The 25094-nt window shown below is 41.9% G+C and overlaps 1 protein-coding gene across 5 annotated transcripts in view; it reads right to left on the bottom strand.

The window, feature by feature from the left end:
• Positions 1-23798, bottom strand: part of LYN (LYN proto-oncogene, Src family tyrosine kinase) — a 53260-nt gene extending 29462 nt beyond the window's left edge. The window contains exons 1-5 of one of the 5 annotated variants that reach the window (XM_040586293.1): positions 23682-23798; positions 2164-2237; positions 634-682; positions 439-544; positions 3-101 (exon numbers count right to left, since the gene is read on the bottom strand). In XM_040586293.1, coding sequence (XP_040442227.1) covers positions 3-101; positions 439-544; positions 634-682; positions 2164-2232 — 323 coding nt within the window. In that variant the 5' untranslated portion in view covers positions 2233-2237; positions 23682-23798. Of the gene's footprint in view, positions 1-2; positions 102-438; positions 545-633; positions 683-2100; positions 2238-16975; positions 17194-23457; positions 23557-23681 lie in introns of those variants that run through there. The other 4 variants (XM_040586290.1, XM_040586292.1, XM_040586295.1 and 1 more) reach the window with 4 other exon arrangements.
• Positions 23799-25094: the final 1296 nt, after the last annotated feature.

Below are 25094 nucleotides of genomic sequence, written 5' to 3'. Positions count from 1 at the left end.
ACTCTTCTGTTTCCAGGGTGTTTACTTTTGCTACGTAGTTGCTGGGAATGAAGCCTTCCTTCCTCGTAGTAAGAGATTTTGCTCTCCACCATTCTCCCAGCCTGAAAATAGAAACAACAGTAGTATCCACAGGAAAGAAAAATGATTAAGCATTACTTGGGTCCTATTGTGCTGATAACATTGCCCACATTGGAGACAAAGGAAGCATCTTTCCTCTGAACTCAAGCCCCCTAAGAAGCCATTGGCTCCATCAGATCAAGGTTACAGTCACCAAGGGCAGATGCCAAGTCCTACCAAAATTTCCACATGCAGTTGTATTTCATATGTACTCTCTTATCGTTCATACTCTTGTGTTATGAGTAGGATATGAAAACATGGTAAAGGGAATTAGGTGAGCCCAAAGAAAAACTACAACACAATCAGTACTGTCATACTTACTCCTCAATAACTTTCATTTTTTCTCCTTTTTTGAAGGACAAGTCATCTTCATGAATGCCATCGTAGGGATACAAAGCTATCACAATGACTCCATGCTCCTCTGTTTCTACAAAGGTAGAAAGCCAAAGGCATGTTTCCATTATTTTGCAGGCTGACAGGGCATACCACGCAGCAATGATTCCTATGAACACGTACCTTCATTGGCAAACCTCTGTCCTGGTAAAAGCTGTGCTTCTGGATTTGCCTACAATAAAATATGTCTTTAATTAAGCAGTTTTAGATCTTTGTGACAATCTTACATTACAATCACATATTACTCAGTTGCTTTGGTATCATCTTATATGTCTTAAATTAAAAGGAAATGTTCCAATCTTTTCCTGCCATTCTTCAAAAGTGAATTACAACATAAAATATAGTCAATCCTCACTAGAATTTTAATTGAGCAGCTCAGATGTTGGGAAGGCGTGACGCAAGCCATGGGGAGGAAGTTCACAGCTTTGTGACTTCTGCTGATGAGGCTTTAGGGCAGGGCACTTTAGCAGGGCAGTTACTAACATGTAGCTGTCACACTGAAGAACTACAAGCACAGTTATGTTGCTAAGATTGTGCAAGAAAAAAAGAAAGAGTAATTAAAAAATAATAATGGTAGTTTGTGATGTGTGTACATTGACTGAGAGTGTGCTGAGTCCACTGTGTCAGCTGGTGAGAGGGAAGGGTGTCGTGCACACCCGCAGAGAGCACGGTTCCTGAGTAAGGGTGGTCAGGACATATGGTTTCCTCAGCACGGCAGAGAGGGTGGGGGAAAAGGTACCAGTCAGTCTGCAAAACAGCAAACCAACTTGGTATCCGACAGGATTCCCCTTCGCAGCACCCTTCCTTTCTAATGCCAGCAGCACACACAGAACTGCCACTAGCTTGTTCCTCCTGCTGCACAGCCCTGCTCCCTTCGATACCCTCCGCTCTGCTCCTGTCCTTACCTACGCACCTCGTGCAAGGTCGAGTAGCCTTTACTGAGAAAAAAGAAAGTAGACTGGAGCTAGTAAAGAATCGCCCATGATTACTTCAGCCTTTTTAAACAGAATAATCAACACCTGGTTCCCATAGCTATTAAAAACCCTAGGTTGATGCTTTTAGCAGCATAGAGAATGTTGACCAGAGATGATGCTCCCAACTGCATCAGAAATTGAATGCAGTAGTTGCAGCTGCATCCATGAGGTTTTGTGTTTAGATGCAATCGAAACCTCTTCACCATTCTACCTGTCTGCACATCATAGCATCATAGAAGATCCCAAGTTGGAAGGGACCCATAAGGACGGGACCCATAAGGACCCATAAAGATCTAAATTACTTCAGGTTTTCTAAAGTCACCTAGCACTCTTCTACAGACATAGCTATATCTAAATCAAGTGTTGCCAAGGATTACTGTTTTTGTGCAGAAAACTATGACAAACATAAAGTAATTAAGTAACAAACCGCCAATTTTTATGTTTTATTTCTTTGAGTATTTATTTATTGAGGGTGAACTGCACAACACTAAAAGCCCAGCCGTGGACTAATGATCATCTGAATTTCTCCATGCATGTGCTTTGGATTGAAATCTAAGTTATGCCAGTCATGCTTTGATCTTGCTACTGGAATTCTCCCCTGAGACTATCTACTTACTGGCCTTTGCTGTTTATTGGACGTTGGATCCCTCACATAAATAGTTCGTTCAGTTTTACGTACTGGTTCATTCTTCTCATCTAGCCCATCTCCATGCAGATTCTCTTTCCTTTTTGATTTTATACATCCCATATTTCCTGTTGGAATAAAAAAGGTATTAAACAAAAACGTTATGCCATAAACCAAACCGTTTCCCATGCAGTCGTCTGGGCTATGCAGCAAAAACGTGCTTCCTTTCCATACACAATAGCTCAGGAGGAGAACAACTGAAGGTTAGGAACACACGCTGAAAGCTCTTTTCTGCTGCAAATGAAAGAAATGATTTCTTGTCTCCATCTACAGATGAAGTAAATATTTCAGAATAGTTATTTACCATTTCAACACTTTCACATTTACCATTTTTTCTCCCCAATCTGCCCCCACCCCTGAACCCCCTTGTATCTTTCTGATACTTCTGTGAGCTTCAGAATAGATACAAGAAAAACGTAATAACTGTAGTGACAATTGATTTCTGTGTGGTTTAGTGAAAAAGCTGCTTTGCAAGATGTGGGAAAAAATTCCAGTCCAAATGATGAGAACTGCAGCTGGAGTTAGCAATGCCTGTATGTCCCCACTCCGTTTTACATATGCCTGTCTAGCAGGGAGCTCCATTTGATTCAAATCCCCATCTCACGTGAGGCTGATGACTTGGGCAGTCCCAGCTCCATGGTAGATAGGCTGCTACTGTGACCTTCAGTAATGAATCGCCTTGTTCAAACAGGTCTGTTACAGCAGTCTAAAATAGCCAATGTGTGTATCAGTGACGGCAAATCACCATACAAGTATTTCTTCTTCAATACAATTTAGAAGGATGATCCCTCTCTCAGGATGTGCATCCATGCTAAATCAGATCAGATACAGCTGTTAGCATCTACATGACTGGAACCTGACTGCTAAATCCCATGATGTAATTACATAGTACTTCAGCAGGCAGATATACAACGTTATCTCCATCTTCCTCCCTCAGAGGACAGTAATTATACTTACTCTTCCAAGAATCCACTATGAATGCTTTTCAAACCTCTCCTGCCTTCCCCTCTTCCTCCTTTCAGGTCAGTGCTTTAATGCTAGGTTCACAGTCATGTTTTCCCTTGCAGGCACACACTCTCACTGCCCTCTCCACCCTAATTAATCTTTAAAGCCAGTTCTTTGAAGAACAATGTAAAACCTAAAATAAGAGCTCTGTGCATATACAGGCTCAAGTAAACCAGCACTGACTAAAATGCAGCTGCAGAAGCTAAAGCAGGCAGTAACACCCTACACTACATCTCACTTGTACCTTCATCTCTAGTACATAAAAGATCATCACAGTAAACAGTCAAGGTAGCAGAGGTGTGCACTTGTAGACTCAACTGTTTCAGTGGGGTGGTGCCTTGCACACCCTACCTGTTCAGGTAGGAAAATTAGCCAGATCGGTCTGGTTTCATATTAAGATGTAATTTTGTGCCATACCAATAATAATCATAATCCTAACTGACTAGAGCAACAAACCAAGGCCACAAGCACTCACTCCCACAATGCAGTTCCTAACTTCCCACATCACCTGCATTTAATCTCCCATCGTGCCATTAAGGAAGTGCCACATAATGACAGATGCACTCTCCTATCCGTGGGCTGAACATTTTTTTCTGAACAGGAGAGGAAAGTACCTCCTCTCCTACCATTTCTGCAAATTATCTGTCACCTATTGCCAACAAATATGGGGTGTCCACAAGATTTCAGCAGTGATGCAGTGAACTGTGATACTGGTTTAAAAGCAGCATGAGAACTCATTGCTCCCCTTCTCGTCTTCTCTTGAAATAAAAATAAAAGGAATCGTACAGAAAATCAATAGGCACTGACCAGGCATCACCATCCCATAGAGGCAGAGAAGAGTTTCCTCTTCTTGTGTGCCAATATTTCAGTGCTCCCATATTCATTTAAAGGCACTGGGGGGCACCTTCAGCCAGGGTCTTCCCTTAGAAGCAAACATCTTTAATGCTTAACATTAGTTTGTGAAAATACCCATTGGGAGATTTTTCCAAATTCTCGGCTTTACATGGGTTACATACTTGTTTTAAAATACCGAGAAAGTTTTTTTACAAATATTTTCTTTATTTATAATTGTGGATATGTAGATGATTCTTGCTCTGTAGTTAATGGTTCCTAGGAAATTTCTGTACACCCACAGGCAGGCTGGTGTTTGCAAGTTCACCCTAGACATCAGGAAGCCCAGTGTTTAATTACCTGCTGTATCTGCAAGATCAGGTATTTAGCCACCTATGTGCTAACCTTTTTGCTCTTGAATAGTTCTGCTTCTACAGAATAAACAGCTAAAGTGGAGGACATCTGTAATTTGATCTAAGCTGTCAGCCAAAAATCCCTTTCCCTATTGCTGTAAGAATGCTGAAGATATCTTTAGAGACTGCAGCTTGCCCAGTGCCAGTGTAAACTCAGAAAAAAGCAATTTTATTCCGATTTTTTCCTGCATCTTAAAGCACGTGAACAGCTGTAACTTAAGCCTGCTGTGAGGTTGTGCGGTTAAACTCAAGGTTAGCATTTGTTCCTGACAGTAACAACAATGGCTCAGTAATGCCTATGTGCGGGCACTCCGTAATCCCACAGAAGCCTGCTTGATGATCTGTGAAATCACAAATACAGTGTGTGAGATGACACACGCGATGGCACCAAACAAAGAGAAGATCCTGAGCCTCATCATGAAGCATTGGGTTTTGGGTTTTTTTCCTCAGGGACATGAAAACCCGTGGTCCTCACAGGACTTAGCTAGGTCTACACTAGCAAATGGCCCCCACAGCTGGTGCTGAAGCCCATATCTGCTTCAAGGTGGGTTACTGCCCCATTCACTCCAGTATAGCTCCAAGGACTGAACATCCAGTAAGGAGCAAGACCATAGCAAGGGTTTACCTGAAGGTAAGCCCCACACTGCATCTTCGGAAAGGAGTCTCGTTCTTCCACTCCAACTCTGCTCCACAACATGAACTACAGCCTAGCAAGTGGGGGCTACTGCTTCAGGAGTGGGATACCAATCTAACATGCCGATATAGACACATCCTGAGAATTTTAGCTTCTTTATAAAACAAGCCTCTTAAATCTTGCAAAAGAAACATGTATAATATGGAGTAACATAAACCAAATGTTAAACACTTAATACGTATCAATATAGTTAAGTATATGATACATAATTTAACGTTCATTTTTCTGACCTTACATTATTTCTAAAGTATAGGCAGACAATGGAGACAAAGCATAAACAAAGCTGAAAAATAGTTTTTAAGCAGTAGAAACTGGATCAATGAGCACACATTCTTTTGATACTGTGAAATGAAAGATTTTTGAACTCTTCAAAGGCCACAAGATCTTATATTTCTGTACATGCTAGCCCTCTGTAAAGCTGTGTGCACTGGGTTCCAGACTGCACATTTAAAATTCCATAAGATCAGTCCTATGCCCAAAGCAAATGTAACTGTCTTGGTTTCAAAAGCTTCTGCTCAATGCCTGCTCAGTTCATCTGCAATGCCAGAGGTATTTGCTTCCAGTACAGTATTACACATTTTTACTGAAATCTGATCCGGGTCTTTCCCAGGGTTTTGAGAGTGGTATCAAAGTAAAGATTCATAGGGCCAGTGTAAACAGCAGGCGCTGATGGGAGAGTTTCAATCAACACACATTGTAATGGATTTCAAAATACAAAATGCTGTATCATTGTCAAAGTTCACAAATGTTTGACCCTAGCAAATTACCCATACAAAAAAGAAGCTCTGAAATACAAAACGTGTATTCAGTGTACACTTTTCTCAGTTTATAACAGTAGTCCTAAGGAAAATCTGAAGGAAGGAAGTTCACTCATGCATAAATAAAATATTTCACTCAGTGTAAAATGTTTATTTGCATAGTGCTCTGTGGCCATATCACAAGGGGCTTCAAGGAAGCGTTTTGTGCAGATATAAAGAGAATCCAAAGAACACAGCATTGTTACAAATGAGACTATGTTAATTGTTCATCGGAGATTAAGACATCAGAGGCATCACTGTCAGGCCCTGCTCAGATGTTTCCCATTCCAACAGTTTTGCAATACTGGATTCACTACTTTTTATCCATGCTTTTCATTTGGTGTCCTGTCCACACCTCTAGACATGAAAGATAAACGTTTAATTAAAAGAAACTATGTAACATAGCTGCTAACTTTTATAAACAAGTGTCTAAAGAAGTAACAGCTGCTCTTCCAGCAACCAGCATGCTGTATTTCATGGCAAAGAGAGGTAATTCAGTTACCCTCTGCAGTGTGGTGACAAGAATCTAAGTTCAGGCACCATTTGAAAAGCCACAGGAGTATCCATAAGAACCATCACACTCTGCAGCGGGTTGCTCCACAGACACAGATTCTGATGTCTACAGAGGTATTTGCCTTGAATTTTCACTCTGAATCCCCTATTTCATTTTGCTGCAGCAGCACTTCGGTCTTAATTTCAAAATGGATTAGCGGTGGGGGTCAGAAACTAGTGCAACCTTTTTCCAGGATTAAAAGCTGCTGTCTATCCCCAAAATACTACTGCTTTATCTGCCTTTTGATACATAACCAGCAGCATTATGTGTCTAAAGACACAAGAACCACTTCTGCAAGCAGTCAAGCTTCCTGTGACCATCACCTGTCCATCCACCATCAGCAGCATCGAGGTTTCGTTTCCTCCCAGCACTTATCCTTTGTACCATCTACAAAGATGATCTCATTTTTCACAGCTATTCTTCTCCTTGTGATTCTGTTACATACACTATTTATGGTACACATTAGAAACCACTTCCTAAAAATCCACCTGAAATGTCTGGGCTTTCCTTGATCAAAGTCATGTTTTCATGAAAACGATTTTCAAATCCTCACAGATTTTTCATGAGTGGCTTAATATTAGTTTTTTCAGAAAATGCAAAACTTTATAAAGCAACTAAAATACACTACACTGGCTTTTCCAATAATAAAATAACTTCTAAGACAACTAGAACTACAACACTGAGTATACGAGCAACTCTCATTTTATCAAATAAATGTCTGTCATTCAAAAGGTCAGTAATCACGTATACTAACACCAGTTCTGTGGGTAGATTAGGCTTTCAGCAGATATACACGTATGTATTTTAACAGGTACATAAATAAAATAAATTTGTATGCAATTGCAAGGTTTATAAGCAGTAAACTCTTGACTTAAGCCACAAAATTTCTCATGCATATATATAAAAGACATTCCTTAGCAGTACAAATAAAAGACAGTAAATCAAGAAGATGGGGGGGGGGGGGGGGGGGGGGGGGGGGGAATCAAGACCCCTAAATTATCCTGAGTCTTGAACGCTGCTCTATATTTAAGTTTCTGAATCAAAGATCAGGGAGCAATCGTTCACACCTATGTATATACACAGAACACAACTGGTTTTAATCCTGGAATTTAAACTTTAAAACTTAAAGCTTCTCGGCTTTAAAGCAGCTTAGAGAGCAGAGGTGTACATAACTTTCTTTTTCAGCATCTCTTTCAAAAATTGAAAATAATACCATTTCCCTCCTCTGTTTCAGATATGTCATCCTGGCCTTCAACACCAGCTGGTCCACCGCTACTTCAAAAGTTACAAAGCCAGAGGTGACACAGTGTTGCCTTTATCAGATCTCCTGATTAACTGAGAATGTGAGACTTCTCAGGATTACCCTCAAGGTCAAGTGTCTCAATAAACAAACAAATTCAGTGTGATCAACTTAGAAGTGCTGAGGAGGAAGAATTACAAACCCTGTCTGCCTGAGAACACAAGCACCTGCTTTCTCTGTACCCCATCCAACTGTCTACATCACTTCAACCAACTGCTTGAGTTTCCCATTCCATGAAAAAAATGGGAAAAACCTTAAATTTAAGGAATTTCTCTTAACCTTTACTACTGACTTTCACTTTATGATGGTCTGCTTCCACATCATCTGTGGCACCTGAGTGTTGGTTGCAGCCCCCTTCTATACCTCTGTTAGCAGGACTATGAGGAGGACCATCTCTGAGGGGCCTGGGAAACCTGGGTTCAGTTCTGACCCCTCCTCACATGCTGCAGAATGGCAAAGCAACCTCCCGGGAACACAGAGAAGTTTCATTTGAGGTAGTGGAGCTCAGCAAAGACTCATCAGTACTGCTCCGTACATATTTGTGCCAGTGAAGATGTGCTACTAGACCGGAGTTAGAATGACAAAAATAAATTATCTGTGGTTGGGAGTAATGTGAAAGATTTAAACTGGAGAGTAACTGAACAGAAGTAGATTCCTATTCTTTCCCTGTCTCAAAAATGATTGGTTCTAGTTTTGTTCAGCCTTGTTCTTATACCTGTAATTCATCACAAATATATAGAATAATATATTAAAAGTGTGCACATATATTTAATAATATTATACATAATATTATAGATATACACACATGCATTAAATATTACTGGAAGTCCTGAATTTTATCAAACTAGACTCTTGCAAACACAGAAATCCTGGGTCAGCTTTCATTGTGGTCTTGTTTCACTTCCTACATCTTGTTTTTGCACTGGAGACCATCTAGGGGAACTTAAGCAGTTTGTTCTTCCCTTGCCTTTCTGCTGAAACGGTTATGTGTCTCAGTCACTCCTCACCTCATGTACTTCAATTTCTTTTTTAATTTAGCTTATTTCTCTGGGTCCAGATTGCATCATCTCTATGTGTCCCAAACTGAATTTACCCCTCACGGGGTACACATATATATGAGCAGATATATAAATACACACACACAGGGGCACGGGTACGGGCATAAATCACCATGAGCTCTCTGCAATGTATGTAAAGAGGAACACGGATAGCCTAAATGTGCTCAGTGTTTCACTATGACAGACTTGCCCAGTGTAGATTCCCGTTGTTCGCGTGATGTGAGATGCAGTAGCCCAGCTGATAGCATTTTAAAAAAAGGAGGAAATTTAGAGAATTCTTTAGCTGCTTCAATCTTTTCTTAGGAAAAGGGGGCAAAACTAAAATAATATTTTGGCATACATATCTATACAAAGAGGCAAAGAAAAGAAACAAGTTAATACCCAGTGTAACCATCAAAATGCAAATATTACTGTAGTGGAAAAGTACGCAACAAGCATGTTACTGTGAGATTTCCTCAAACTTATTCTCATTTAAGCAAAACCCTCAAATTTTCCAAGGGTGCACTGCTATCAGAGCAAGATAACAGCTATCTAGTTTATCATTCATGATTAGAGCACAAGACTAAAAATTACTTTCTGGGAAAGGCAGACCCATTCTGAGCAGCACAATTCTATTGTACAAGCTCAGAAGCCAGTTTGCCAGGCTAATAGGTGGTGGTGGTGAAGAACAAGAAGTTATAGCTGAAAGGTTTCAGAACCTCACTCCACTTGGCTTAGAAGCTGTATCATAATTCCCAGTCTTAAGCACGTTTTGGGGACAATAATGGCATTTAGCCCTTCAGCCTCTCCGGCAACTGGGAAGAAATCACATCTCTTTCAGCTTCTTTTCTAGGCTTTAAAGACCAAGCCCTCTCCATTTTTTCTATTTCCCCTGGTTATCCCTTTTCCACATCTGTTTCAGTTTGAACACACCCCTCTTAAGGACAGGAGGCTGGAGTTGGTCAGGTGTTGTAAGAAGACTTTCAGCAATGCCTTGCAGCAAACAGTATAAATATTTCTTCCATCTACAGAAATATGTTGCAATTTCTGGGCAATAAAATCCCCAAAATTATTTTATTATTTTTACATTTTCATCACACGATAGTCTTTTATAATTGTCTTGCGATCCGTTAAGACATCCAGGTTTGTCTCAGTTTTCACAATGACAAACTGTTGTCACAGCAGACTTCCATAGCTCCAGTGGCCTGGCCTTACCTATTAATACACATTAAATTTCTCCCCATTATTCTGCCAGACCATTCTTACTGCGTTATATTCTCAGCCACCTGTGTGTTTCTAACGCCTCCTAGTATCACAAGGGGTCTCCTGTTTTTTCATTGCAAATGAAGTATTTTTAAAAAGAAGTCTCAACGTAAAGCTAATGTAACGTTAGGCATCAGAGAGTGGTCTTGCCAAGAGTTTGGGGAAGTGCAGCAGACAGGCACCGCTATCCTATTCAGCTTCTTTCCTAACTTCTTCCTTCGCAGTTGTGACCAAGACAAATTCTACTTTGCCCATGCTATTTCAGATTATTTTTTATGGTTTTCCTATATCAGTCACAGAAAGTATCACCCTATCAGCTTCAAGCTTTCCAACACTTGCATTCTCGCTACAGTTGTAAATAAGTCACATTTCCACTTTCTCTGCAACATTCAGTTTTAAGCCCCGCACCCACTATTTCTCCTCCTCCTCTTCAGAACCCAGGTTCCCAGTGTTAGTACACAAATATCTCAGTCCAACTAAACCAGTCTGGGTTGGCAGATTGTTTTCTGAACACTTTCTGAAGAAAATGAGTTTCTTGAACTCATTACCAAGCTGACTGCTGTTCCCACTGACATTCCCCATGCCCATTCTTTGACCCTTTGGTGTCCTGTTTCCCTCTCCCACACTGGCCTTTATATTGAAATCAGGGGTAGGACTCTGCAATATTTGTAACTCAAGTCCACTTCCTAATTTAAACATTTATTAAATTAAAATTAAAGTTACAACAGGCAAGAAGAAAGGTGTGCTGTCACCTGACTACAGTGGAAGTGGACTGTCTTATTACATACATATATCATATATATCATACAGTAAAAAAAATCCCCTAACAGCTGATGTAAGAACAGGAAACTTCTGGTGAGATAAAACGCCCGGAGTTACTGTATTGATGTGTTTCTGGGAAAGGCAGACCCATTCTGAGCAGCACAATCTCACTGTACAATGAAAAACCTTTTCTTCTATACCGCCCCTATTTATTTATTTATTTATTTATTTTACTTACTAGACCAGGAATTTTAGCTATTCAATAACCAACACTAATCAACACATTGCTATACTAAATGGAAAATAAGTGACTTCAGTTATCACATCTCAAGCTTCCAAGTATGAAGTGATCCAATACAGCTGTACAGAAATCAGGTGTGGTCAGGCGAGGTTTGAGGATTACGTACTTCCCTCTGCAGCCCTTGAGATAGGAGTGCTTTGATAAAACTACCTATCGGTTCAGGTAAAAAAGTTTTCTATATTCAAATGATACTAATCCACAGTCCAACCTTTGCTTGCCTTGCCTTTAAGTCTCTGAGGAGAGGATAAATTTATACAGTCCTCAGCTAAATGATACATGATCTTTGCTGGAACTCATAAACTAGCATAAAATATATAATAAATATCACCATAGTTGATGACATGAAAGGTAGCTCTAACAAGGGCGGGGGACTTGACCAAGAAAGAAGCATCTTCTATTTTTCTATAAATCCACGACATATTTTGCCCAGATTTGTTAAAAGCTTGGCTTCATACAGGAATTTTGGCAGTGTAAAAAAACCCCAACAAACCAACCCAAACAAAAATAAAAAAAAAACCCACTGAAAATAACTAATGTCAGCGTCGTAGAATAATAATGTTATGCTTGCAAAAGGATGAAAATAAATTTCTGAGACAAAACATTACATTGAAATGAAACAGAATATAATTTATAGAAACTACTGATCCTTGTTTATTCAATTGAAGAAAAATACCGAAACACAAGAAAGTTAATCCACACAAGATTGCAATTTTGTTAATGTTGCATAATAGACCTTATATATTATGAAAATGTTCCAGATTCATGCAGCTAGTATTTTTGGCACTAATTTTAAACCACGTCTTACATTAAGCTAACATCTGTTTTCTGACCTTATAACACTCGCTTCATTTTATTACAATCATTTGCCTCAACTGCATCCTCCAGAATTTTGAATCAATATCAACAATGAATTAATTCACTTTGCCAGCCCTCAGGCAACCACATCTTCCATTTCCTCAGCTTTTTTCCACTGTACTATACCTTTTGAAGATAGGGGGAAAGGTCAAATTACATCTTAATTTGACAAAACAGAATAATTACTTCTATCAAATTCTTCAAAGGGATCATACAAAACGAAACAGAGAAAAAACGTACCAACATATTAACCAATTTAAAGGGAAGGTTCCCAAAATACTTTACAAACTTAAAAGATTCATGCAAACTGCAAGTGTAAATGTCATTTTCTTTACTGGTAAAAAACCTCAGTAATGACAAACAGCAGCTCCATATAACCGCATCTCCATTTCCAGATGAAAATTTGGCCAAACCACTACACTGAAGAGGATCAACATTTTCCCTAAGTATTAGCAAGTGTCCCACTCTAGCTAGCACACCCAAGGGTTATATCTACATTCCAAAGTGAGTGTATCTATGACTAACATATGTTTTTTTCACCTTTAAATTGATGACTTTGGCCAATAATGGCATTGTGCTACAGTTTCAGTAGTCTAAGATTTGCCCTGAGCTTTATAGATGTCCATGTCTGCCAGTAGTATAAGGCTCCTTCTCCCCTTCCTTTTTAATGACTAGAGCAATCACTGTGGCATAGGAAAGTGAGAAACGACCCATACAAATGACAAGGTGTCAGACAGAGCTCCAGGAGTAGCGCAGTCTGTCACAACACATGATGTGACAGAAGGGCAAGACAAGCTTCACACAGTTTCTTTGGAAAACCCAGATCTGGGACCTATCCTTCTTCACCTCCAACAGTACTCACACAGCTCCTTGCTCTCCCCTTCTCCTTCACACCCACCCCCACCCATCCACCCACTTCACCTCCCAAAACAAGCCCAGCTGAGAGGCATGCAACAGGGCTTCCTATGTTAGTCCAAAAGGCCTAGTTCGTACACATGGTGGTCTTACTCAAGTGTCGATTTCAACATACCCATCAATGTACATGAAACCAAAGGCACAGGCACACAAACAAATTACAAATAACAAGTGGTCCTGCATGAGCTACTGTGCAGTACCCAATGTCTGCATTTACTAAGCGATATGCAAAAAAGAAATGAGATTTAGCTTCTCCCTGTTTCAGTGAGCCTCGGAAGACAACACAGGATGAAGTGAGCAGCTTGCTAACATGTAGTGAGTTTGGGGAAAATCAAGGTGTCTTTTCAATATCATTACCAGGCTGTACCCCAACTAGCTCTTCAACTCAAATTTGTCACTCTGTGTGTCCTCCCCAAAAAATGGTGCACATGAAGGTATATTTGCAGGCAGCAGCTGATAATTGAAACCTTCATCTCATTCAAGTAAGGCAGCCTAATGCTCAGCTTCCATATCGCTGAACGAATGTATTGACAGGACGTGTGTTAGGGAGAATCATTAATAGCTACTATGACTAAAGGGAGAAGATGGTTATTTATGAATGTGGCCTTCCACTAGTTAAAGATGTTGTTGGCAATAAAAAGTCCTTTGCAGATGTGGTCTTGCTTTGAGATGTGCCTGTAATTCAAACCCATTGCTATACTGTAAACAGAACTCAAAGATCATGAAATTATCACAAGATGTCAATGAAAACATAATGGAGAAGAACAAATTCACAGCCAACAAGCCCTGATGAAGGTTTTGGGAGTGGCCTTACAGAAAGTATACCACTTCTCCTTTGGATTTATCTTCTGTTTCCAGTGTGCATAATAAAAGAGGGAAAGGGGGACCAGATCATTAGTACATATTAGCTTTCGTTCTCTCAAATTCAGGTAACCATATTCCCATGGAACAAATGAATTATTATAAACCTTGCCTGGTTTTATGCATTCTACAATCTGCTTTCAGTATGCATTAAGATAGTTACGAATAAATTAGTGCAGAATGACTCCTGTGTCAATGGATCCTAACTCTGTACTACCCCAGTCATTTTATAAATCATATTACTTTGCACCACACTGCATTTACCACTTTGCTCCATTGCTCAGAGGGCTTCTTCATCTGCTGTCATCTCCACATTTATATGCTGAGATGTACTCATGACCAAACTTGCAACTTAAATGTAGCATTCTTGTTATAATAGCATCATACTATGCCTTGGGCACCTGTCTAAAGCCCTGACTTTCACAAAAGAAAAGCAGATTTCCTTTTCCACCCTCTTCACATGCCAGCATATAGTTCAGCTGCAAATAAAGACCTGCTTCTCCAGCAGACTGTTTTGTGTTTGACTAGCTGTACATCACTGCATACACACAAAGGAACCCTCCTGAAACATAGGCCATTGTACTGGGGTACAGGATATGGATTTACGAGTGAACTCTAAGCTCAGATGAAAATCTGGGGTTAAATCATTCATGCTGATGCAGGCTAACACTCTTACTCAGAATCTGGTTCCTCCTGGAAGTTTGCAAATCTTGGAGAAGTTTTCTTAAGTTGCAAGAGGAAGTTGCAAGAGTTCTCGAAAAAAATCAGGCAGTGCTGAATCTGGTGCCAGTAAATTACACCAGCAGAAATGAAGTCTTGCGCTATTTCATCTTTACAGGGATACTAGAAGAACATTCAGCACTAACTGTGTAAGTACTCATGTGACAAACAACCTTGTCTTGTCCTCACTGATGCAAGTAGCAGAACCTCCCTCAACTCCAAGTCTGTAAGATCATGCTTTAGGTTCTGGCACTTCACAGAGGTCTATTTATAAATGGTTTATTTTACTTAATTTTAAACTCTGTGTTAATTATATTCCTTTGAGGGCATGAATCTAGGGCAAGCGTGTTCCAGTCGATTTCTCACCCAGCTTAGTAAACTGTTCCAAGCAACTGTTGCAATTTGGGATACATGCGAGGGCACCGAAGAGTATTATGCAAACCAACAAGTTTGCTGCAAATATGATAAATAGAACTAAAAGAGATGTATCATGAGATCATGAGCAATTTTTTGAGGTTTTTAGATTAAGTCCTTGAGAAAAGACGTTTTTAATAGATACGAGCACGCTCTGCACAAGCCTACCAAACATATCCTGAAGGACTACAAACTGCCACTGATCAAGGTTTGAAAGCCAGAAGTGTAAAGACAGAAGCACACTTCAGCTGAAGTCTTGGGGAACTACACTCTCAAGCTGGGGTGACAGTAAGAATGTAAAAGGAAATACATTACTGAATGAACATGGAGTAAGAATTCACATACAATTTTCTAAGCAGCTTTCCACATTTGTTGCATGCATGAGAAGTTTCTCTACAGTTAACCAAAATTAAAAATATTTTACATTCTTTCCATTTTCAGAGAGGAGAGAGAGTGGGAATTCAGAAACTCTCTTGAGGGAGGGTTGTGAATCATTGGTGTGACAGTTCACTTGATTTTCCTCCCTCAAACATTCTAAAGATGAACTGGAGACCTTGGATTTTAAACACATGTATATCTTTCTCAAGAGCAAGAATTAACAGAGTTCCCCAAATCACCAGGACAGCAGCAATGCAAGAATATTAACTTGATTAAAGTTCTTTTATATTTGAGAGAAGTTCTTCTACACTAAACAGAAGTTCTGAGTAGAGAACTGATTTGAAGAACCAAGTTGCACTTGCTCAATATGTTAATTTATTTAATTTTCAGAAACCAATTAATACCTTGACCGCTGCTACTATTTTGACTTTGCCTTGATATTTCTTGTTTTCTGTCTATAAAAACAACCAAAATTTCTGTAATCACAATGTATCATTACTGAATTGCACAGCATTTAGTATTTTCTGTTGTTCCTAGTTCTGTTTAATGGTCATAGCAAGTTCCATGAACCAGGCTCTGATCCTGTAATTGACTGACCACAACTTGCAGGAGCTCTGCAGACTTTGAGCAACTCACACCAGGACTTTCTGCACAAAGATCAGGGCACAGACCTTAAAAAGCAGGACAGCATGCATGACAATTTTGGCAGATTTAGACTCGCAGTAAACTGGACGTCCATGACAAGAACTATTTTCACATTCATACTGCACCCTACAAGAATTTCACAGCACTATTATTATGACCATACTGGCTGCTCATTAAAGTTTATAACCTTTATAACTTCAAATATCAAATATATAGCTCATAGGCAGGCCATCTGATTACACTGTATCTAAAAGAATCATCTTAGACTGTGCACAAGCCCCATTGTTTATATATGATTTCATCACTCATGGCCCACACAGTTCATTTTCCAAGCAAGAACCAAGAATAAATCAGTGGTCACAATGGTTACCTGAGTTTGTTTCAGGAGAACTGTAATGAGTCCACAACGAACTGACATTTGAATTCCACAAAATTAAACACTGTGCAAAGAAGATGCCTCAAAACCCAGTAAGACTGCTTTGTTGTTGGGCATGCAAGGGAAGTTCTTAGGACAACACAAACCATATTAGAAAAGGCGTAGGACAGGAGGCTGAAATCTCTGAGAAGTCAGAATTGGGGTTGATGCTGAGAAATAATTGAAGAGAGAAGACTGCAGAAGCAGAGAGATGAAAGGAGAATAACCAATCAAATACAAATGGAAAGGATGATTAACTAACATAGTCGAGACAATTACAGTCCCTAGGAGAGCCTATTTTCTCAATCAGTATGACAAGATACAAAACACGCAATAAACATAATATAGTCACATCACTGAAACTGTATTCTGTGCTCAAAGGAGAAATTATTTTCCTGTGTCATACCAAAACAAGAATCCTGATATTTTTGCTTTTATTGCAGGAGCAAGTAAAAGGACTTCTTACCCATCTAAACCTAGGAGGAAAAAGTGCCAATGTACACAGTCAAATACATAACAGAAGATAGTACTGTTCTGATCTCTGATTCAAATAAGCTAACCAAATGCCAAATTTTGCATTTTCTGGCACTTGTGTCCAATGCCCTCACCCTTGCTTAAATGCTCCCTTGAGAGCAGAAACATCTCACCTGAAGCACCTTTCTCCCACTTGTTCACTCTACCAGCCAAATTTCTGCTGATGGGACTCCTTGAAGTCAGTTCTTCAAAGCTTGTACTGCCTCTCAAAGCTTCATTTCTTAAGTTTCACTTTCTGTGAGGACAGAGCGCATGGGTCATGTTGACACTGAGGAGCACAGCATGGAGATCCTGGAACAAGAGCTGCTGCCTTAGAACCACACCCCCACAATACCAAGCCTTGGTTTCTTTTTCACAGGCCAGCACACATGCCAGTAATTCTACGCTCTGCTTCACCAAACCAGGTGTATTTACAGGGATAGTCCACACTGGCTCAAAAACCTTTCACATGTGCCAGCAGACGGCACAGAAAAACCTCCTGCGTACAAATGAAGAAATGAAACTTGACCAGAGAAGGTTGAAGCAACAACACAGGGGTACCTGACAATCCACGCCAACAATTTGCAAGATGGAAAGTAACCTGTTTCAAGTCAGGTTGAGGTCACCACTTTAAATCAGGTGTGGTAAACAGTGGCAGTTGTCTGTAAAGATAGATTACACCTACACCTAATACATATTTGAGATAGGAGAGTCTTGCTGGCCATCTACAGAAGTACAAAGCTGCCCTTTAAAGAGGCGTAGGCTTTCCTTAGAACACTGTGAAGACCATGTTAGTACTGCCAGGTTGGGACTCCACTGGACTTTATACCTCTTCAAGAGACTGGGGGTACATATTCCTGGGCACAAGTTCCCTGATAAGGTAGCACAAGTAGATTACAAGTGATAATTTTATGATGAAAGGTGCTGAGGTTTATTTTTCTGGAAGGGGAAAAGGAAAAGTTGCTGCACACATCTCTAAATCAGGAGATTAAATAAACAGCTTATACCACTGACAGTCCTGAAGACAAAGCTGGAGAGAAAGAAACAATAGAATGGTGTTGGGGAAATGGAAGAACGATGGGAGAAGAAAAAAAGAAATGTCGGTAGGAAGGGAGTAATGTTACAGCAGGATAACGACTGAAACATGGCTATTTCCAGGAACCTGGGGAGAAAAAGCCCCTAACAAACAGCACATCATTACTAATGAAGACATTTGAAGCAGCATGGCTCAAAGATTTTTTCAGACGCATCGGTAAGTGTCATGGCAGAGGGATGGGAACTGCTACCAAGGAAATGTAGTGGGAGATTTTCAGAAGAGGCAAGCTCTGCTGGTCTGCTGCCTAGCAGGAGTGCTGCTATGCACCGCCTGCCTAGCAGAAACCATCAGTCAGGCCATCTACATCCCAAGAGAAAAGGGCTTCACATCCACCTCAGTATAACCCTGTGCTTCTCCATAGGTGCCAGGACAGCTGCCGCAATCCCTCTTGCAGCCGGTGCTAGTACAGCTGGAAATCAGTGATGCAGCAAAGGCTTTGCAAGACAGAAAAGGGAAGACAAAGTGCCACACCAGCAGAAGAGTTGCTTAAAAGGCAAACTCTCCTACACCCTTCATGGGCTGCAATGCTTCTCTCTAGCCTTTGCATAGTTAAGCAGATCTTTTGCAACAGTAGGTCTGTAGTTACAAAAATGTACTTTTAATCCCATTTGCATGCTCTGCTATGCCATGACAGCACATTCAAATGATTCTTGCAATGTGTTTTGAACAAGCTGAACCCAGAACATCCAACGTAGGATTTCCTCTTTCTCCTGCCCATCCCCTTCCTGTGTGTTTACGAAAAACTTTCACTTCCCCAGTGGTACCGACACCAGCTCTGGTGATCACTTAATCCTGTTCTCCAGCTCTCATCCACTCACACCTGAACCACAACTACCCTAGGGCATTCAGCACGTACTGAAGGGTTTTAGAAATCCCATCAAGACACATGGTAAGGCTAGGGTTGCCCTGGAGAAAACCATTTGCCGTCCACTGGATCTAATGAATATAAGCCTCTTGATGCTAGCAAGGGATACTCGAGCAGGCAATTTCACTAAATGCAATAGATGCACTGCTACCCAGATCTTTTCCTACTCAGCTGATACCACTGGGAAATACTTTCTTTGTCTGAACAGAGTAAAACTTAGTCACAGGTCAGACCTACTGAATTATAAATACGTTATCATTATGTAGAAATTCACTCAAACATACTTTTTACCTTTCAATATTAATTTTGTTCTAAGTCTCTAGTACACTCATACAAGGAAAGAACAAACCTTCTTAGCTGCCAAATATATTTCTGCACTAAGTCCTGTAATACCGTATTGTTTTAGTTTACGCCCACAAAAAAAGCTTGAATAAGATTTCATTAAACAATTGATCAAACAGGTTTGTATACGCCTATCTGTACAAACTAGGGAAGGAACCATGAAAGGCAAAGCAATATATTATAGGTGCCACATCAGAAAGCCCACTTAACAGACTACGTTTTTGCTGACGAACTTCCTGAAACGTCTTTCTGTTAAACCAACAAAGGAGTAGTTAAGAACACATGCCAGAGGGAGTCCATTCCCTCCAAACTCGTATCACGTTCAGGCTTCCAGTAGCCTTCTAAAATAGAGAAAACTGCAGAAAACACCATTCCAGAGGAGTAGCTGCATCCCATACTTTGACTCCTGTGGTGAGGTGGTGAGCTATCACATTTTCCAGTTTAAGATCACACGCACAATTTGCTATCACAGGCACTTTCAAGAAATAGCTTGGTCACAAGTAAAAAGAACGCCTTTGCAAATGGAAGTAGCAAGTTCTACAACATATCAACCACAACTCAGACAGGAAGAAGTAGCCTCATGCTACACGCAGCTGAGACCATAGAGGAAGAAGGACACATTGTTCAGGCTGTTTATCATTTGCGTCCTTTGAACTGAAGAAGTAAGATAGTATGCTGCGCAAACACAGGAACCAATTGTAGATACTTAAGATGCCAGCAGTTTGAAAAAGATAGACAATGCTGACCTAAGGGATAGTGAATGCTGGCCTGAATGGTGCTAGCCTGCCCTCTTCCCCCCCCAGAAACGAGATCTACCCTTTCCCCCCTTCACCTTTCCCTGGTGTCTTCCTCCTTCTCTCCCCAGCAAAGTGTTACTGTTAAAAAGCCATCTCTCTGACATTCTGACAACAAAACTAACTGATCTATTTACCTCTATTAGTTCTTTAGGGCACACAACAAATATGACTACCTCATTAATAGTAGGAGGAAATACTTCCAACACAAGATGAAATCTGCCTCTGCATTTCATTCGGTGAACTCACATTTTCAGGAAAGATGTCAAATGCAACCATGAATGATTCACCTTCGGAAATTACAGCATTTAATGACAATGTCAACAGGAAATGTATTTGAATCAGGCAAAAATAAATATGAAAGCACAGACCATTCCATCCTTCCCTGAAGGACAATTAAGTTAAAACTAGGAACAGTCAGAGTAAGGAAATTTAGATTGTATTTACCTTTTATTAGCAGAAGCTGACTTCTTTGAGAAGGTGCCATTAGTGTTTACAGTATGGCAGTCTCCTCCTCCTTGTATGCTTCACTGAAGACTGCTTTCAATACAAATATCATTTGACATTTTTTATCTACATAGTTTCCTGTGGCACGGCCCAGCAAGTCTGGAAGCCTTTCTGTCTATACCATCTCTAGCACTCCTACCCTCTCATGAAAGAGGGGACACCAATAAATGGGAGAAATAAGAAGTAGGAATATGATCAGCAGGAGAAAAATCCTAATTCTTAGCTGGGCAACTGGTTCTTCTGCAGAAGGAAGCTGTTATCCTTGGAGATACAAATCCCATAGGGGTAAAATAACAATAAATACTACGTAACAGATCCGCATGGTTTGGTGTAATTCTTTACACACTCAACTCCATAGCTTCAGAAGGAATTATATCACCTACTGCACAAAAAGCTCAAAAACCCCTCAAGATCCCCAGTCAATCCGTTGCATTAGCATGTGGCAGATCATATCCTTTAGGGATCACTGGTGCTGCAAAAATACACCTCTGTGTAGGGCCATGCTACTAGAGAAGGGTGCTAGGAATTCCAGAGTACAACTAATGCCCACCTCATGCCTGCTTGTCTGTCTTTTTCTTTCTTTCTTCCTTATCTGCTTGTTTTCTATGTTCATTCAGTTTTGCAAAGGGCTCCCTGAACCCCAAGAGCAAAAATGGCTCTACAATTCCCTGGACACATGAATTAAAGTCCCTCAGTCACTCAGAATATTGGGAAGGAGGAAAGACCACCCACAGAGCCACCCACACCCCCTGCCAGATCACCTAGCCCTTTGAGAAAAATAAAAATCGGTTCACGGTCAACATGCTTCCATCCAAAAACCTCAAAGATGCCCGTTAAGATTCCAAATAACACGCAAAAGTACAGATAGGAAAATATCTCCTTTTTTTGACAGAAATGGAATCGCATCTGAGATTAAATAACTGCAGTTCTTAAACTTCCCTGAATAGCTACAGAGAGGTCAAACGCTTGCTCTCTGATGTGCAGCACAAGAAGGGTCAGGTGTAGCATCTCTGGTCTTGTGAGCCACCCCCCTGAAGATCAGGTACTAAGCTGAGCCAGGAGGACCTTCGACCTTTTTCACTGCCCATTTCAAGAATTGCTTCCTGCAACACTTGCTGCTCTGTGATGCCATTTATCTTACAAGAGTCAACAAGGCCATAGGAAGAAAGCTCACTATAAGTTACATAGATAAAATGGAGGTGGGGAGAAAGTATTATGACAGTTCTATATTCATAAATGTTTACATATTCATAAATACATGCAAGAAAGAATTGCACATTTACGGAAACTGTCTTGAAAAGGTAACATTAAACCCCAGAATATTAAACATTTTAATGGCAATGGAGTTTAACTTTGTCTGTGAAATTTCATGATTAACTCCACTGTCAGAGAAAATCATTGAGTAACTCCACCAGTCAAGAAACTTACAAGGAAAGGCCTAAGCCCTACCTTGTCCTCTGAATATTTATACAGGAAAAAAACCACTTTTTACTCAAAAAAACTACAGGAGAAAAGCAGAACAACTCCAAGCCAGCCAGCTACTATACAAAGAAAGAAGATCAGTTCTACAACTTTACAGTTAAAAAAAAATAAATATCTCAACAGCACACAATTAAACCGAACTTGTTTAACTACATTATTAAATCAAGAATTCCTCTCTAACTGGTCTGTATTTCACAAAGCTGAAATAAAGCTATAAATCTCAGAAGAGATCCATAGGAAGAGACATCTGTGATCTCAGAGTTCATAAATTCTAATCCTTGCCCAAGATTAACAGCACCTAACTTATTTCTAGCCTGTTACTGCTTTTTCAGAGAAAACTATTCAATTTTTTCTCGATACTTTCACTGCTCTTGATGGTACTTATTATAAAGATACAAAGTCCCAACACATAAAAGATAAGTAACACCTACTCTGTGTTCAGTTTCACAGAAACACAATTTGACATTCCCTTTGGTAAAACCAAGCTACATTTTCCCAACGTCGCTTTGCAATTTCCCAACAAAAACCTTCATCTTTTTTTTTTTTTTTTCAACTAACTCTTTAGTGATAGTATGATGAGTGCAGACTGATCTACGTGGCACTCACACTCTGCAGATACTTGCAACTAACATTAAGATTTCTAAATTACAAAAGTCTTCCAGGTACTTTATGGGATCAAGCTAAAAAATGTAATTTCCGATTTGTATTACAATGTGCTAAAATACGTTAAGATTGATCAGACCATTTTTTTTCAAAGGTGGGAATGAAAGGCAAGAGGTGGGGTATTGATTTGGGGTTTCAGACGAAACAACAGAAGGATAACTCAACCTTTGTGCTCCCTGTGTATACCCACAGCAAGGTGATCTGACCAAACAAATGTGAAGTGTTAATCTCTTTGGTCTTCACTGCCAACAGAGAGGAGTGAGGCACCAAGATGAGTTCTTGCAAAGCCACTCACTGCAAACACATAAAAGATGCAATTTCAAAGAAAAGTCTTAACTGCTTTACTGAAGGTACGGCATCACCTAGGAAGATCTAGCTTGACTTTCAGCTCCTAGATTAAAACTGGAAGGAGAAAACCCTCAAGTCCGTTCCATAGGCACACTGTACCGTTACAACAGTAGTCAGCAAGAAACACTGTGCACTGAACACCACAGTACCGTTTTCTCCTCTTAAGCTGAAGCACATTTGAACAGACAGCTAAGAGAAAGCAGCTCTAACTTGAAGATGCTCCAGGAATTACTCTCCTGGAAAAAAAGCTGCCTAAAAAGGAATACCCGGAGGCTGCACTGCCCCTCCTAAGCCAAGGCTATCGGCTTGGCTTGGAGCACCGACGGCAGGCTTGGGTCAGCCAGTTTCACACGCTTTCGGGCACGAAGCAGCCAGAAGCACCCCAGCCCTCACGACCACAGCAGAAGCCGGGCAAAGCGGCACCCAGGTAAGCCGTGCTTTCGAGAATGACCTTTTTTTTTTTTTTTTTTTTTTTTCCCCCAAACGCCGTATTTCCTTTAAGACCCCATCCAGTCCTACCGGGAAGGTCAGGCGGCGGCAGCACCTCCTCCGGGAGGCAGAAGCGCGGGCGAGGCGCCCCTGAAAGCGCCGTGTACCCGCCGTGCCGGGGGCTGGGAGCCGGCCCGGCCGGGCACCCCCCGCCGCCGCGCCCCCGCGGGAGCAGCCGGGAGAGCCGGGGCCGCCGCCCCCGCCTGCCGCTCCCGGCGCTGCCGCCCGGCGGGGTGACGGGCGAAGGCACTTACTTTCCCGGGTGCGAAAGTTGAGCGGCAGCGAGCGAACTCCGCGGTTACCGCCGGGGCGCCGAGAGGGCTGTCCCGGGGGCGGCGGGGCCGGGCCGGGCTGGGCTGGGCTCGGCGTGCGGCGGGGCGCGGCGCTCCGGCCCCGCCGGCCGGGAGAGGGGGGCACCGGCGGAGGGACCCGGCTCGGCCGGCGGCGGTTGGTTCGCGGCCGCCCGGCTGTACTTCCTGGTGCCGGGCGCGATTTGCATGCGGGGCTGCGAGGGGAGCGCGGGGGGGCGGCCCCGCCACCACCGGCCCCGCCACCGGCCCCGCCACCACCGGCCCTGCCCCCGGCTCCTGCCGCTGGCCCCGGCGGTTGCCGGCGGGGAGGGGGGCGCAGCTCCGCCGGCGTGGAACCGCGGGGCGCCGGGCGGCCGCGGCGGGGCTGTGCGGGGCCGTGCCTCTGCCGGGCCGCCTCGGGGCCGGCGGGGCGGCTGCGGCCCGGAGCGGGTGCCCTTGTGCCCCGCGGCAAGCGCCGTGAGGTGAACCGGCAGCTGGTAACGGTTACGGCTGAACAAAAGCGCGTTAGCCTCAGAGGCAAAACAGAGAAGGCGGCCTTGTGCCACCAGCAGCCTAAATAAACACCGTGAGCTTCTAAACTCAGCTACAGCAACTTCTGAGGTCCGTTGGAGGCTGGGTTGGGAGAAAACAGAGAACAAGTAAGGTTAATTTTTTTTTAATTTTATTTTTTAAGAATGATTCACTGGCCTGTTGAAATGTGAAATAGAATCTCGTAGGTCAGCAACGCAGGAAATATGAATGTGTGGCTACGGCGCCCAGCGGATGCAGGTGAGAAGCTCTGCAGGGACCAGAGTCAGGTGTGGTGTGCGTGCTGCCAGACTGCCTGGGCGACTGTGATTCCACAGGCAGAATTTCCAAAGAAAAGCATGTAAGCTTTCCATATAAAGCATTGAAGACAGCAGAACATATTTGTGGAACCCAGTGATGCTGGGTACAAGGTGCAAGATGCTCAAAGGTACCTCTGTACCCTTTCTTGAAGTCCACCAGTGAGGCCCAACTGAGCTGAAGCAGGCTGGGGAGCTGGCGAGGACTTCTGCAGGGCATCCAAATAGTTAAAAATGGCTCAATGCAGCCCACAGCCTCTGGGTTAAAGAGACAATCCTGATTCACATCAGTATGATTTACAGATCTTTGGCACTGATGTAAACGCCTGCCACTCGTGGGGATGTCCAACTGCCACAATCACTTCACTCTAGTATGTCCTGTCTCAAGGCTGTGACTCCAGCACACGGGCCACTGCCTTGATCCCCTAGAAGACTCGGTCCATAGAAGCAGTCAGACCATAACCTGTCACATTTCTAAATCAGTCCCAGGTGTCCCCGCTCTGAAAAGCATTGGGCAATAGTTGCTTGTCTT

This window comes from Falco naumanni, chromosome 3 (assembly GCF_017639655.2).
Source record: "Falco naumanni isolate bFalNau1 chromosome 3, bFalNau1.pat, whole genome shotgun sequence".
NCBI classification, from domain to species: domain Eukaryota; kingdom Metazoa; phylum Chordata; class Aves; order Falconiformes; family Falconidae; genus Falco; species Falco naumanni.
Note: the sequence above shows the minus strand (reverse complement) of the source record. Positions and strands in the feature narration are given on the sequence as shown.